This window comes from Phacochoerus africanus, chromosome 6 (genome assembly GCF_016906955.1).
Source record: "Phacochoerus africanus isolate WHEZ1 chromosome 6, ROS_Pafr_v1, whole genome shotgun sequence".
NCBI lineage: Eukaryota > Metazoa > Chordata > Mammalia > Artiodactyla > Suidae > Phacochoerus > Phacochoerus africanus.
The window spans coordinates 117,660,259-117,677,340 of NC_062549.1; the positions used below are offsets into that span (position 1 = coordinate 117,660,259).

The 17,082-nt window shown below is 38.0% G+C and overlaps 1 protein-coding gene across 2 annotated transcripts in view; it reads right to left on the reverse strand.

Moving 5' to 3' along the window:
- Positions 1–358: 358 nt before the first annotated feature.
- The window catches only part of SLC30A7 (solute carrier family 30 member 7), an 83,513-nt gene continuing 66,789 nt past the window's right edge, over positions 359–17,082 (reverse strand). Inside the window, exons 10-12 of one of the 2 annotated variants that reach the window (XR_007135602.1) lie at positions 15,392–15,541; positions 6,503–6,681; positions 359–2,810 (exon numbers count right to left, since the gene is read on the reverse strand). Coding sequence is in view for 1 of the 2 variants with exons in the window: in XM_047785173.1 (XP_047641129.1) it covers positions 6,634–6,681; positions 15,392–15,541 (198 nt within the window). In the remaining variant the exon portion in view is untranslated. Of the gene's footprint in view, positions 2,811–3,373; positions 6,682–15,391; positions 15,542–17,082 lie in introns of those variants that run through there. The other variant, XM_047785173.1, reaches the window with a different exon arrangement.

Here is a 17,082-nt window from a genome sequence, read left to right on the forward strand (position 1 = left end):
TGGAAGGATAATTGAGGGAAGCTCATGTCAGATGTTTTTGGTCTTCATTTCCTATAAGCTGAGATCATAGAGAATGAGGTGAGAGAATAATCTGGGGTTAATGGAAAGATCTGGAAATAAATACGTTGAGACTTGGACCCACAATGAAGCTCTCCCCCAGGTGAAGACCTTTCCAGGTCTCACACCATCTCTTCTCTCCGGATAAGTTTTGCTGTTTCTAGGGCCTGAGAATCATTCTTTCCCTCACATTCTGTAGGTCTGCTAGAATCTATTCCAATAACTGTTCAAATTCACAGTGTTCTTTTCAGTTCATCAACCTAATGGACACAATTCAGGTAAAGATTTTTAAACAAACTTTATTGGAAGAATTTTGACACAATTTTTTATTCTTTTTAAATACATCTGAGGTTAAGCAAAATATATACATGAATGTCAAGTAGAAAAGAGTGAAATATACATTTATGGGTTTGTGGTTAGGCAAATCATAATTGCTCTCTTTAGCACATCCAAACCAAATTACGACATGGTTGTTGACATTCAACCTAGCGTTGTCCTCAATCATTTGCTTATAAATGTTTTGATGCCATAATCTTCAATAAAGGAATCAAACCCAAATTCAAACTTGGCCATGTTTCAAGACCTTTAAAGACAGGGAGGTATAGTATCGTAGGGGTGTCTAGAATATACTAAGAAGGGATTTGGCAATTTTTCATTCACAGTATTTCTGATATGAAAGACCCCATTCTGTTTACCGATCACTTTCACAAAAGTTGGGGCAAAATATCACTTTGGCAGAAATATCACTGAACTTGCTGCTATTAGCGGAAAGCATTGAGATTGCTTGGCAAACTCTTGAAAAGATAGGTGTAGTTCAAAACAGAAGCTTCACTGAGCCTAATTAATGCATGATATGTGATACATAAAATTCAAATACTAAAATTCAAAAAAGCTTTTTTTTCTTCACTAGTAAAAATGGGAAGTTTTACATTGGTAGCAGCAATGAAAAAGAGATAGAAAATAAGTAAAGAAATATAGAAAAGCTTTACCAAAATTTAATATTTAGAGAGGTGGAAGATAAAAGCTATCCTAGGAATATTTAAATCACTTAATTAATACATGTAGTGTTGTTTTTATAGAAGCACCTTCAAAATACACTTTTGAAAGTTTTGGATAAAAATACATCTAGGATAAATGCAAAAGAAAGCATGTCACACACAAGTCCTTAAAGTAATAGGAATATGGCAATTTTCCATAGAACGTAGTTTCTTATTTGGCGATACAAAAATATAGAAATCCAAGTGACCCAGGTCTCACAGTCCCAGATCTACGAAATTCTTGTCCAACAGCATGCAAAATGGAAAACATGTCTACACTCCCACTATTCCTGTATTAAAATAAAGGAGAAACTTATAGGGCTACTTTAAGGGAAAAAAAGGCCAAAGTGAACATAAAGTCACTTATTTGTGCAAAAAAAGGCAAAGAAGAGCTGAGATAAACAATAAATTATAGGGTCTACCTATCCCAAGCTTCTGCTGGTATATCCACTGCTGTCTACAATACTGACCCACTGGTTAACCCTTTACTGAGCATGTAGGTGTCCATTCATGCTAACTTTAGTCAAGAGGATATACGAGACAAGACATTCTTTTTTTTTTACAGATTTCCCACCATGATCAAAATGACGAATAATAAATTTTCAAAGCCATGGAAAGAGTTCAAACTTAAGTATTATTAAGTTTAAGCACTAAGTATGAAATATATTTTTTCCTTTGAAAAAGTATCTATAAAATGTAGTGTTGTAAATCAAATCCTATGTATCCTTCTCAGGCAGCACAAAATTATTTATACTTCCTGGAAGACAGTTCTCTTCTAAGGGAATGTCTCTAGGCCAGTTCAGTTTCTCTTCACTCAAACTGGCACTGACGCCATGGGGTCAGTCCTTTTTAAGCAGCTTGCCCTGTGAGTGCCAAGAAAACTTTTTCCTGTTTTTTCTTTTTAAAGGTCTTAAAAGTGCTTAAAGGAGCCCTGAATGCTCTTTTGAGCCTGCACAGTATACGCTGAATGGCCAAGGTAGGAACCTAAGAGAGCATCCAAAGAAGGAACGCGTCTGAACAATGTGTATCCGACAGCTCTTCCCCTCCATCAGCTTTGTGCTGGTGCTTGTTCATGACTTTGTAGGAGATTGTGTTTATATCTGATCTTTAAATCATTGTAGAATGACATACGAAAAAGGTCAGTTGTCACCCAAAAGTTGGGGATTTAGAGGCAGTGCTCTTCCACCTCTCCATCCCAGTCAAGTCATTCACATTCTCTCAGAACAGCTTCCTCCTCTGTAAAATGGGGTCAAGAAGTACCTCCTCACAAGAACGTTAGGAGAACCAGAGGATAAAATATGTATGAAAAAGACCTAGACATCAAAATCACAAAAAACCCCTTCTTTGCAGAAACAGGAGGATTTTAAATGTGGTAACATGAAAAAGGCCGTGCAGAGAGCCAATACATACCTAAAAGTGAAACCCGCTCTTTCTTTCTTTCTGTATAATATGTAGTTAGGAAATGGTTACACAAATCAAGACACACTCATCAAAGACACACATCCACTTGACCTTTAAATAGAATTCCATTTCTCTCCAAATACTTTTTTTGATACCTAATTGTTCACTGCCTTGATTCTGTGGAAGAGGCTGGATCACTAAGATCTTGGGGATCCTGTCTTGAAACAGTCTCCTCTGAATGAAACTTTCATTGAATGTTCTTCAAAAAAATAATTTCCTTTTTTGCCAAAGTTCTTGTGAATTGGAAAATAGTTCCTGTTTCGAAGATAAATGACAGAAAGAAAAAAAAGTAACTTTCTTAAGGTAATGCTTTTAATGAAAAGTTGAAAGTAGCAGTTTTTCACTTGCAATTCTAATAAGACTTCAAAATTTTACCCTATTAAAATTTCTGTTTTGTTCTATACAACATTTAATGCCCAGTTTTACGCAGCTCTGAGAATAATGTTAAGAATTAAAGAGCTTTCCAGTAACTGAAAACTTAACGTAGCAGGAATGAAATAATACGACCTGTGAATTAGCTTGGTTTCCAAAAAGTACCAATTCACAGAATTTAAACACAGAAAGTAAGCAATCCTTAAATTGGATTTAGTCTTGGGCAATTAACAGAAAAACTTACAAGTTAAAAAAGTATCCAATGCACAGATGTCACCATTTTTTAAAAAAAATTAGGAACTGGTTGTGCAAGAGTAAAAAAGTAAAAAGAAGTAAAAAAATTAATTATATCATCCATAAAGAATACTCTGGAAATAATATTCTAAACCTCATAATTAGCCATGAAAAATAAGACAATAAAACTCCATTTATAAAGTGCCTTAATGTACCAAAAATGGAGATGTCCTTTATTTAAAAATGCTTCTTCATTACATTTACAGAAAGGCAAACATTACACTGGAGACACAACACAGTAGAGGAGAACGAACTCTTGGAGTCAGAAAACCTGGATTCTGGTTTAGGCTTTGCCACTAATTATCTCTCTGACCTTGAGTAAATGACAGCATCTCTGGGCTCCAATTTTTTCATCTGTAAAATGAGAGGTAGAACAAGACTGCCTCTAAGGACAGTCTCCTTGGATGTAAAATTCTAGGTTAATTATTTTTGTTCTTAAATCCCAGCATTATATAAGAGGATGCTACCATATTATTAATCTCTATAAAATCGATTATTCCATATTAGGTAAAAACATTATAGAACTCTAATCAACCACTTCTGGAGCCAATGATTCGGCTGCTTTACAAAGGTGCACACAAGTCACAGTATTTTTGGGCTACTGGTGTATACATGTAGGCTTTGAAGAATGCTAGAGCATTCTAGGTACTTGAGAAATCACAATGCCAGTAACATCTGTTACCACTTCCTTAGGCCTCTATAGAAGATGGTGTGGAGATGTGTGAGGAACACTGAGCTGCAGATAAACTAGATAATGTCCTTCAAGAGGTGCACAGGGAGTCAGCAAAATAAAGGAGCCATGCATAGGTTAAGTCCTTCATCTTGCTCAATACAACCTGGATTTAAAAACACAAACTGTATATTTGGAGAAGTCTCCTTAGCAAGGTAAACATTCCTTGAGCAATAAAAACATGTCCTCCAGAAAATATTTTGTTTTTTAAAATATTAGAGGTTTTTTTTTTTTCCTTAAGAGTTGGCCCAACAATGGAGACATTCTAAATTTATTTTATATGAATAATCAAAGAGTATCTCAGTGAAATGATCTACTTTAGCAATACATCTGTGCCAACAATATTGATAAAGTATTTCCTAAGAAAGAGATAGAAGTTGCTTTTTTTTTCCCTTCTGCAAACAAAGGATTGAGAACATTTAATTAAAACATACATGTTAATGCCAACCTCCTAAAAAATTAAGAGTCTCATATTGCTCAAATGTTCTATATGTATTACTCTATCCCTTACCAAAGGAACAACAACCATACTTAATGCACTTGTATATTGAGAGTGTAGTTAAATAAAGTGATGCATATTTTGATGAAAAACTTCACTTGGAATGGAGGGCTCAGTGAAAGGCAGAACTGGATCTGCAGTATGCACTGGTAAATTTTAGAGGCCAGCACTCACATTATCTCTGTATGTGAAATGTCAATACAATTTCACATAATCAGATTTTAAGGGCACACATCCCAAATCCCTGCTTTCATCTCGATCTGTCATTTTCCACAACATGCCAAAATCTACAGCATATCCCAGGCTTCGATCAGGCTTGGTAGTGGACACAAACTTAGAAGTGACTACTCACACTTAAAATGACAAAGCAGTACCATTATCAGGACACTTCCTTTTCCATCTCCCTCCTAAAACATCTTCACACTTGTTTCAGTTAAACACTTTCTACTGTAGGAATTCTTAGCTTTATAACTACCTGGCAGTAAATAAAAATGTTTTGAAAATACTACTTTATCTGCAAAAAGGACTATCCGCAGTTCATGGCAATCTGCAGTGGTTTAGAAAAGCATGAAGAAAGAAGTCTATAGTTTTCCTAATACAGTATATTTCATAAATTGCAGATCAGAAATAGGGGGAAAGTTACTTTGAAACTTAAGACAAAATCAAGTGATTTCTGCCACATGTGAAAAAGTGCTTATTATTATTATTGACCTACATTCTTAACATTCATTTCCGTCCTGGAGGGTTTTCCCCCCCAACAACTTTTTCCTTTCAGTTAAAAGGGAATATACATTGTGATTTTTAAAATGAAGTAAATGGGAAAATGTCTATTCAGATCACTATTTCTTCATAAAATACAGACTATTTAAGTAGAATGTTTGAGCATTTGTCATCTCAAGTTGCAATTTTATTTTTCAAACACACAAGGACCTAGAAATCGACTTAGTTATTAACTCCCAAGATACCTGGGTTAGGAAGAGTTCTATATTACCACATTTACTCTGTACCTCAATACTTCAAACTCAATAAAATGCTGCTTTAGGACTCCTGAAAGCAACAGTATTTGTGTAACGCTTACGCAGGAAAACAAACTGTATGACTTGGCATTTGAAGAATGAGAAAGCAAAATAACATTGTCATGACCCTTCTGCCTTCACTCTACATGCCTTTTCCTTTCATTAATAGAATCTATAAAAAAAAAAAGCAAGGCTATAGGAAAGTTTATCATAGACCCAGTAGTTTTTGTAGAAATTTGGAATTTAGCAGATGTTTTAATTAAGTCAAAACACCTGTCTCTATAAAAAGCATTGGCAAAGTTTTGAAAACACAGTCCACAAAATAATTTAATGTAATAACTGAGTTTGATTTAAAAAGCAAAATAACACCTTTTATTTTTTTGATGAGATAAAGCAATAAAAGGCAAATTTTTATATATCTAAACCTGTCCTGGAAGGACACAAAAAGACATGTGTATACACTACTAACAAGAGTCTTATTTTGTATAGATTACAGAATATCCATTAAAAAAAAAACATACGTGACCTTTGATGGTACATTTCTATGCTGGCAAATACATTTTCTGATACAAAGGCACTTTGAAAACCCAATATGGTTTGGTTCATAAGTTTGCAAGGTACAAACAATTTTACAAACATAGGATTATACTGAAGAACGTCAACAAGTGTGACATTACATATAAAACAGATTTCCATTTCTTTTTTTTTTTTTCTTTTAAATAACACTGGTTTTGTGGGAATGAAAGCAGTGGTTTCCAGCAGCTTCAGCGAAGATATTCCAGGTGATTAGAGGCCCACAGACTGAATTTCCTACTGACTAGGATGAGGGCTGGGAGTGAGGGCATTTGAAATGAAAACAAACAAAAAACAAACAAGCAAACAGAAAATGAGGCCCTGGAACAAACTAGAAACCTCAGAAATCAAAATGGTTTGGAGGGAAGCACGCAAAAGACAAGACCAAAAGTCTAGGAGAGGTCCTCTTAATTCTGATCCCTTAGCTGTAAACTCCTGGCAGAGCACAAATGGCCGACTCTACCTGGTCTGCTGGGTGCTGGGGCGTTGTAATGATGATTTCTTTATTTTAAAAATCTAGGTACAATGTTTTGGATTGTACAGTACCAGAAAAATTAGGTTTCCCCCCAAAAAAGCATCATTTCTTTTCATTTGTTACAAGGCCGCAAAGTCAATCTGTACGTAAAGCTGTCTCACTCCGGCCTGAAAAGTTAAAAAAAAAAAAAAAATTAGAAAATCAAACAAACCAATAACAGACTATACACTTCAGAAAAGTATTAAGAAAAATACTTTTTTTTTTTTTGAGAAAGGGAAGAATTATTTTTTCTCTCTCTGGGAAAGAATTCTCCATTTTTATCATAAAGTGCCAATAATTTTATTTTGGAAACAAATATATTAATAAGTTGCAAAAGACGATTTTCCACTTAGCTCTACCCAAGAAAGCTATGCTACTAATTACCCGCCCTGCTCAAGTGAATTTTGGAAAAGTGAGGGTTATCCATCTACCATTATTTTGCTAAAGAACTCCACCACAGTGCTTGACTAGTTGGCTACATAAATCAAGCCAGAATGAATTTATAGTCCAACTCCTCTCTTCAATTTTGGATATGAACTTGCTGTTCCAGGACACTGCTCTCAAAATCATCCCCATTGCCCCCATATTATCAATTTTTCTATATTTGCTATCTATAATTCCTTTACTTTCTCTTCTCTCTTTTTTGGAGAGTGGGGTATGCATGCAGCATGCAGAAGGCCCCCGGCCAAGGATCAAACCTTAGCCACTGGGGTTAAGGACACTGTATCCTTAACCCACCGAGCCACCAGGGAACTCTTTCTTTTCTCTTGAACCCATTTCAACCAAACTTTTGCTACCAACCGCTTCCCCAAACTGTCAAGGTCACCTTTAAATTGCTAGACCAGTGCTCAATTCTCAGTCCTCATATCAGTACTTAGTCTAAGCAGCAAGGTCACACGTGATCGCTTCCTCCTACTGAAACACTTCCTTTCTTGGCTTCCACTGGTTGCCCTTCTCACTTACCAATCTTTCTCAGTCTCCGTTGCTGGTCCTTCCTCCTGTCTTTGAACAATGAACACAAAAATACCAAAGGCTCGGTCCCCAGATCCCTTCTTTGTCTGCTCTTGTTCCCTAATGATCTCACCCCGCATGCAGACATGCAGTACCATCTATATGCTCACACCTTTTGCGGACGGAACCTATCTACCAACTACTTGACAGCTGTACTTAGATGTTGGATCACTTCACAACACAGCCAAACTGATCACTATTTCCTCCCCTTGACCCTGTTGATCTTGTAGCTTCTACAGCCCAATTTCTTCCTTAACATTGCAATTTGAAGGCCTTTCTTTTCATCCAACCCATTAGCAAAACCTGTTCGCCTTATCTTCAAAATAATGTACGTCCAGAATCTGATCACTTTCCATCACCTCCACTGTTGGTCCCTGGCCCAAGTCACTCTCATCTCTTGCCAACATTTTTGTAATGGCCTCTGCTCTAGTTTTCACTCTTTTACCTTTGCGGTCTGTTTCCAGAAGAGCTACTATAGTGATGGCACTCCGTCACTCAAACCCTACAACAGCTCAGCTTCCTTGGCCTTTAGCCCAGTGTCCTCCCAATGGCCTTCAAAGCCTTCCCATGATCTGGCCCCATTACCTCTCTGATCTCATCTCTAACTCCTCCCTTTGTTCACTCTGTTCCAGCCACACTGGCCCTTCTGCCCGGAACAGTGTTGCTGGGACAGAATGCCACATGACATACTCCCTCTCTTGTCACATCTCTACTCAGATGTCAGTGAGTGAGATGATGAGAGATACATTATCTATCTATCTATCTATCTATCCATCCATCCATCCATCCATCCATCCATCCATCCATCCATCCATCTATCTATCTATCTATCTATCTATCTATCTATCTATCTATCTACGTACAAGAAGTGGTAAATGCCACAACACACCCATTCTCCCCACCCTGATCTCCCAATCTGTAACACTTACCACTTTCTAATCTAAAACTAATTTGTTGTAATGCTGTTCATTATCACTCTCCAATGACAATGTCCTCTCTCCAAGATAAAAGGATTTTGCCTGTTTTTTCACTGCTGATTCCTAGAACCTTAAGTACTGCTCAGCAGACAGTAAATGATCGATAAACATTTGTAGGATGAACTAAAATTCTACTGACATTCTTCTTTTAAGTAAAAAAAAAAATAAAGCATACAGTTACAATAAGCACCTCTTGTCAATAACCTAGATGAAAGGTAAATTAGAACATTTAAGAGAAAGGAAAATACAGAGTGAGGGATAAAATAATAATACCATCTTCTTACAGTAATTTCTGGGCTCCCCAAAGCATTACTTTCTTTTAAATTTTTTTAAAAATTATAGTTGATTTATAATGTCCCATCAATTTCTGCTGTACAGCAACCAAACCATTACTTTCTAGCATTCAAGTCGGAGGGCTCTGCTCATCACTAATGAATGTCTGAGTCACGAACTGCTTTAATGCACTGAAAAGCTGCATAGACTCTAGCAGCTTTCCAGTGCAGAAAACATATTAGCTTTTTTGCCTCATTTAAAAAAATAAATCCTTGCTATGGTAAAATTAAAATGCTCTGAAAATACATTTATTAGCACACACACTTTCAAGAGTCTTGTGGCAGAAAAAGGAACTTAAATAGCTGTATGATTTTTAAGTTAAAAATTGAAATCAAATCTGTTTTCCTAATTTTAAAAGTATTGATAAATACCAACCCTACTTATCCCACATAACTGTTATATATTATTCATCCAGTAATTGATGCATATTTAATAAATTCTTATTACATAGCAGGCACTATTATAAGGATCATGTGTGAATATATGAGAAAGGATTTTAAATGCTATAAAACACTATAAAAAACAAATTATTATGATTGCTTACAATTATACTTGATTTACTCAATCTAGATGGCTCCTGAAATAACTATACTTAGGAAGCCTCTGAAAAATTCTTGTGTATCTAATATTAAGAGAAAACAACTATTGATCCAATAAATTGGCTTAATTTATTTTTTCTTTAACAAAATTGTAAATGAAAGTAAAATGGCAAAAATGGGTTGGGCTCTCATTATTATCTCTGCCACTCTCTTAACCCCAGCCCACAACAGTGAGGATGGTAATAAGAAAGGAGGTAGCCCAAGGCAATAAAAAAAAAAAAAGGAGGAAAAACAAAGAGACTAGGTAAATTGATCTTTGCATAATCATGAGTTAATTACTCAAGCTGATGTCTTTCCCCTGAGGGCCTACTGCTTCATACAAAAGCTCAGTCTAACAGAAAAAGTCATTTTGCTCCATCCATCTGGCTCGATGGGTCAGCTTCAAGTTTTACAGCTTCCCATTTTCCTTTCTCAATTTCCTTCAATGTGGAGAGAAAAATGGAATTTCCAAAGACTCCTATACTAAGTCATCTACTGCCTGAATGCAAATTATGTTTTCTACACAGTGTATTCACAGGACAGAGACGTGACAAATACTCTAGCAAATCAAAACAGTGCTTGGTTCCATTAAATATTTTACCACTGGGATGCCAGGATTCAGAGGCTGGCTGAGGGCTGTCCTCGAAAAAAGTGAAAACCATATGATACTTGTATCTCATGTCCTGAGAGTAATGTATAAACCATAATAATTCAGTTAACCCTTTTTAAAATTGGAAGACAGCTAGTTATTTTTAACACCTATGCTTCTAAGAAAATCTTGGTGTTGACCTGATGCCTCAGACTTAGAATGTGCTCAATGAATAATCACTGGTGTGGAAAGGAAAACCAATCAGCAGTAAAAACTTTAGAAAAATAAGCAGGAATGTGACTATAGAAAACTACTGGTGGGTTTGTATTCTCTACCAATTCTTAAAAACTACAGAAACTTTCTACTTTAGTTTTTGACTGAATGTATAATACGGATTTTTATCTCTTAAAAATGACGTCTTGAAAAACTGCCTACTCTTCCATGTGAAGACAGAATCATCTCAGAATGAGTGAAGAAGTGACTGAATATGATGAATTTACAAGTCTTGAACAGTAACTTGGGTCTGGATTCCTTTTTCTATAAACTGGGGGTAATATCCCCCCTGTCTGGTGACGGCAGATTAACATGTCAGGCGCCTATCACGGTGCTTGGAGGTGGGAGCTGTCAATAAAGCCGAGCTGCCGCTGTTATTACCTCCACCTCCATCACCCAACAGTGGACACGTAAACCTTGCAGATTAATTACAAACTATCAGTACTTACAAAATATTAAAACCCCCTACAAATGGGAAAGAAAACAGAAAGGGTGGAAAACCAGCCAGCCACCTGGAAAGGAACAGACAGCTTCTCCCACGCCCTCCCGCCCCCCTCGGCAGAACGAACCAGGAGAGTGAGGGCTGGGGTCAGAGACAGGAAGGGATTATGAACGCGGGCAAGCGGTGGAGCTGGAAGGGTCTCAGTCTTGGGGAACTCCCACCTGGGCTAGTGAGGAGGCTTTGGGGTTCCTTCCTGGGCATCAGTATTGACTTCTATTTTGAGGCTAGAGAACAGAGTGCAGTAAAACTGAAGCAGGGGAGTTCCCGTCGTGGCGCAGTGGTTAACCAATCCGACCAGGAACCATGAGGTTGTGGGTTCGGTCCCTGCCCTTGCTCAGTGGGTTAACGATCCGGCGTTGCCCTGAGCTGTGGTGTAGGTTGCAGACGCGGCTCCGATCCTGCGTTGCTGTGGCTCTGGCGTAGGCCGGTGGCTGCAGCTCCGATTCGACCCCTAGCCTGGGAACCTCCATATGCCGGGGGAGTGGCCCAAGAAATAGCAACAACAACAACAACAACAACAACAACAACTGAAGCAGGAAGCAGGGGGTTTAGGACTTAGCGCGCACACCAGAAATAGGCAGAAAGGGAGAAAAGGTGACAGACATCAAGGTAGATGTTCTATCGGGGAGTAAACAACAGGTTAGTAGGCTGGACTGTCTTCTGAGCTTTGTGGAGCTGAAGAGGCTAGCGAATCCCAGGAGTATTCTAGATTTTTCCTCAAACATTGTTTCTAATAAGTGTATTCAAAAATTAACAGATGATATCAGCCAGTTTAAAACAAGGAGTAGAAAATAATACATCGCCTTCCGAATCCAGACATCCACGTTCTCTTTCTGTAAATGATAAATCATTTTTAAAAAGCTAGTGCAAGTGATGAAAGGGAGAAGGGACTTTGTCTATGCCAACAAAAAAACCTTGTAGTTTAAAAATAATCTTAGGAGTTCCCGTCGTGGCGCAGTGGTTAACGAATCCGACTAGGAACCATGAGGTTGCGGGTTCGGTCCCTGCCCTTGCTCAGTGGGTTAAGGATCCGGCATTGCCGTGAGCTGTGGTGCAGGTTGCAGACGCGGCTCGGATCCTGCGTTGCTGTGGCTGTGGTGTAGGCCAGTGGCCACAGCTCCAATTTGACCCCTAGCCTGGGAACCTCCATATGCCGTGGGAGCGGCCCTAGAAAAGGCAAAAAGACAAAAAAAAAAATCTTAAATTAAGGAATCTAAGTACCAAAGAGACTTATACCAATTCACAAGTATTGCTCTATATTCCTGACAGCAAGCCAACTGCCCTAGCCATTAATGATTAAGTCATTAACTATGGAAAATAAGAATAAAAAGACATGCATAATGTATAGTTCTAAAACAGTCATAAAGGGTATAGCTTTATAAACAAAACAAAAAGTTACGATTCTCAAACTTAGGTTAATTTTTTCATGTAATCCCCATGTAAATTTTAACAAAAACAACTTTTTAACTGAAAAAATTCTTTAAATTCTCATTTAAGATCAGCTGTAAGAAAAACACTTTAAAATATCATGGAACCATAAAGTATAACTTGTTATTGAAAAAAATCCATCTTTTGGTCTTTTGGAACTAAGGCTACCAGTATTTCAAGTCTTTCTACAAGAATCAGTGTAATTTTTTTTCCTGAAAAATGGAGCAATTTGAGTTTTATTACTTCTCATAAGTAAAATCTATGATTAAGATGTAATTTAAAAATGTTTAAATATAAAAATGTAAAAAAAAAATTTTAATTTTATGACTTGAAAATGTTACTGCAAAACCCCAGGATATTACTTATAGCATAATGAAGATGCATGACTAGGGCATAAGCAGGAAAGGAAAATAAATTTTAATAAAAATTTTCAATTTTGCATATGTTAGAACTAAAACAACTACCACGAAACAAGTTTATAATCATTACATGTGTGGAATGAAAGTCATGAGTAGGGTGGCCCCCTTCTTCCCGCTGGGAAAAATGGGTTAAACCATTTTCACTGCACGCCTAAAAGGAGTCCCTGGTCTCTCCAAGGAATGAAACAGAGTTGGCTTGACCTCAGCCGATAACAAGGCTTAAAATATTTTTTAGAGCTTAAAATTTTCAAAACCCAAATACAGTTTCCAAAGCCAAAGAAGCAGCTGAATAAACTTTCAACTTCAGCCATTTTCAAAGCCAAGATTTCTAAGGTTACCAGAAGAATCTCCCTCCACCTACTTCAATTACAACCTCAGCAGTTCTAAGCACAGACACAGCTGCCTGGGCATTTCTAAACCTAGAAATCGCATCCTTTTCAGAGGGAAAACTGGGACTAAGTGCCAACGTCTTAGGAGAGCATGAGGAATCCTAAAGGGGAACAGCAGCTCACACTGTGAGGGTGCAAGGACAGGGTATAACTAGGAGAAAATCAGGGTGAAAGGAGAGATAAGAATCTAGAAACGACAGTGAAAAGCAAGGTTATTGTTAGCCACACTTTCCTTTCTGCCTCTGAAAAAGGGAGGAGGTGTGAGAATGATTCAGACTTACTGTGACAGTTTTGCATGCCGGTACAGACGTCTTATAGGGTCTACTAAGAAAAGACTTAATTCTTAAAAGTTCAGAGTAAATAGCGGTACCAAACATACTGTTTTGTAGTAGAGTAAGTCTTCTCGTTGCCTACGCTGTATGATTATTTCATTATTCCAAAGGAACATAACCGTATATTTCTCTTTATTAGAAAGATCACTTAACTTATGCTAAGGTCCTGAATTTAATCTCTCTTTCTCTCTCTCTCTCTATATATATGGTCCTGAATTTAATCTTTCTTGATGGGTCTGGTGTATGAAGTACATGGCCATGGATGTATAGCAGGAGAGAGACTTGGCAGGAAGTTTAGGGTTTATGGTGTTCCCGTCGTGGTGCAGTGCTTAATGAATCTAACTAGGAACCATGAGGTTGCGGGTTCGATCCCTGGCCTTGCTCAGTGGGTTAAGGATCCGGCGTTGCCGTGAGCTGTGGTGTAGGTTGCAGACACAGCTTGGATCCCGTGTTGCTGTGGCTGTGGTGTAGGCTGGTGGCTACAGCTCCGCAGCTCCGATTGGACCCCTAGCCTGGGAACCTCCATGTGCTGTGGGAGCGGCCCTAGAAAAGGCAAAAAGACCAAAAAAAAAAGAAAAGAAAAAAAGAAAGAAAGAAAGAAAAAGAAAAAAGAAAGTTTGGGGTTTATTCTGGGGCAATGAGGAGCCATCAAACTCCTGAATGCAAACTATGTTTTCTACACAGTTTTCTAACTTTTTATTTTGAAAAGATTTCAAGTCAAAAGAATAGCTCAACAAATACTTATATGCCCGTCACCTCTATAAACCAATAGCTAACATTTTGCCTCATTTGCTTTATTTCTCTACATGTGTATTTATTTGTAATCTTTTTACTTTTGCTAAAACATCTGAAAATTAGACATCCTCATACCTTCCCACTAAATCCTTCAGCATGTATCTCCTAAGAATAAGGGCATTCTTCTATATCCACAGCACCGCTGTGATACCCAAGAAGTTTAAAACCTAGACAATTATATGAACTATTATGGAGTCCATATTCAAATGTCCTGATTACCCAGTGGTTTCCCATATGGCTGTTTTCCCCCAGTCCAAGAGCCAATCAAGGATCCTACACTGCATTTGACTGTGAGGTCTCCTCTCATCTGGAAGAATTCCCCACTGTTTCTCTTTTTCGTTTCATGACATTAACTGTTTGTGAGAAGCCAGGGTAAGAGTCCGCAAGTGGGCGTGTCGGGTTGTTTGCTAGGGGCTGGATTCACGTTAAGCATTTGTGGCAAGAGTCACCACATAGGGGTGCTTGCCTCTGCACCCCACCAGGAAGCATGGGTCAGTATAGACTTTGAAGGCATGGAGTTAGTTTCCTTATTAGCTCTATGTGTTACACTGTTTTGGCAGCAGTGTGGACATCTAGATTTTTTTTTGCCAAATATTTCTGGCGAACTAGACAAAAAAAAAAAAAATTGTGGTATCTCTCTCTCCTCAGATGTGCTTGAGATGACGTTCTTATTCTCCCACTACGTACACAATAACGTAATAAAGAGTCATTTATGCTTTATCAGTCACTGACTAGGCCTACATAGGATGACATCCACAGTACTTAATATAATTTAGATACAGACATGCACTAATTCATGATTCCATATACAGAATTAGGAGAAACTCAACAGCATATTAAGCCATTAAATCACAAAGAAGTAGCTATGCCTCTGCTATCAACAAAAACGTTACTATAGCTTGCTTTTAGCTAAAGCCACTGACCAGGCATTAGTCTTATTTTAGAACTTCTAGCTTTAAATAGCATGTAACACTCTTATAAGGAGTTTCCTAAAGGAGCTCACATCCATACAAAGACGGGCCAATAGGACTATCTTCATTAAAATAAGGATCTCCCAGATTTGATGCTGTGGTTGAAAAAAACCTTTTATGCTTACCTCACAGTGGAAGATACATACATGCAATATGTTAAATAGTAAATATTTTTAAAACTAGTAGATATGATAAATTCTAAGATCCTTAAAAATACTAAAAAAAAAAAAAAAAATCATACCTGAGTAAAAATATTGTGTGTTTGGCTTAAAATCCACCTGGCATCAGCATCAGGTGCTACTACTAATTTCAAGGTCCCAACATAAACATCAGAACATAAGGTCCAGAAGTGCTGTTCTTGTAAACTGTACACTCCTTGCAACTGCTGCACCTGAAATATCAAGAGTAGATATTAACATCAAGTAAGTGCCAATTATTGTGCAACATGGATTCCACCCCCAGTGAAAAAAGCACACGGGGAGGGAGTGGGTTTGAAATGAACAACAAATACCCAAGGAATACTTGTTCTGTGCTGGTCCCAAACGGAAATGAGCACATGAGGGCACTGCGGAGAGAGCAGTGCGGAGAGCACGCCCAAGAGAAATTCACATTTTCAAATACAGCTGACCCATGAACAATGCAGGAGTTAGGGACACCAACCTTCCTCTCAGGTGAAATCCAAATCCAAGGATTCAGCCAACCATGGATGAGGCAGCACTGCAGTATTTACTACTGGAAAAAATCCGCGTATAAGCAGAATGTGCAATTCAAACCTGCATTGTTCAAGGGTCAACCTTACCATCGATCAGAGGACAAATGTAAACACAAATAAGCTAACAAAGTAGGAAAAGAACAACAAAGTCAATTCAAAGACATAAAAAAAGGAAGGGACTAAAGGATGGAAATCAGTGATCCAGAGTTTGTGAAATGACACAATTTACAATATCAAAAAACTAGTTCTCTGAAAAGATTAATGCGCTAGAGGAGTCAGTGTCTCGTAAATATGGGGGCATATTTTAGACAGGACGATTCTTTGTAGTGTACAACTATCAGAAACTACAGGACCTTTGCATCCCCAGGACCCACAGAACTAAATGCCAACATGTACCCTTCCCCAACTCATGTGACAATCAAAAAAGGGAGCGATGTTAAGTTTTTCCAGTGGCTTTCCACTGGAAACTTTCCCACAGCCTTAGGTTGCGAACCACTAGCAAGACAAACTCTGATAGAGGTATAAAAAAAAAAAAAAATTCCATTAAACATAGTACAAGATGAAAAAGAAGAACAACTGTAAGTGACAGATTTTAAAAACCATAAAAGGGAACACTATATGAATGTATCAATATGTGAGTATACAAAACATTACAACCGAGGAATCCAACCAACTTCTCACCATCTCTACTACTGTCAGCCTGGAGGAAGCCAGCATTATGTCTAGTGTGAATTAGTATCATACCTGATTAACTGGTCTTATCTATTTCTAGCCTTGCACTTCTTCATCTTTTCCCAAGATAGCAGCCCAAAGAGGCCCTGTTTCTTTAGGACCTCTTTGGTCCTAAAGATGCTTTCACTCCTCTGTCCAAAATCCTCCATCAGCTTCCCATCTTAATCTTCACAACGACTGTCAAGGACCCGTGTCAGATGGCTCCGTAAAATATATGGAGTTCCCATCATGGCACAGCAGAAGTGAATCCGACCAGGAACCATGAGGTTGCGGATTCGATCCTTGGCCTCGCTCAGTGGGTTAAGGATCCGGCATTGCCATGAGCTGTGGTGTAGGTCACAGATGCGGCTCGGATCTGGTGTTGCTGTGGCTCTGGCGTAGGCTGGCGGCTACAGCTCCGATTGGACCCCTAGCCTGGGAACCTTCATATGCCGCGGGTGTGGCCTTAAATAGACAAAAGACAAAATATATATATATATACACACATA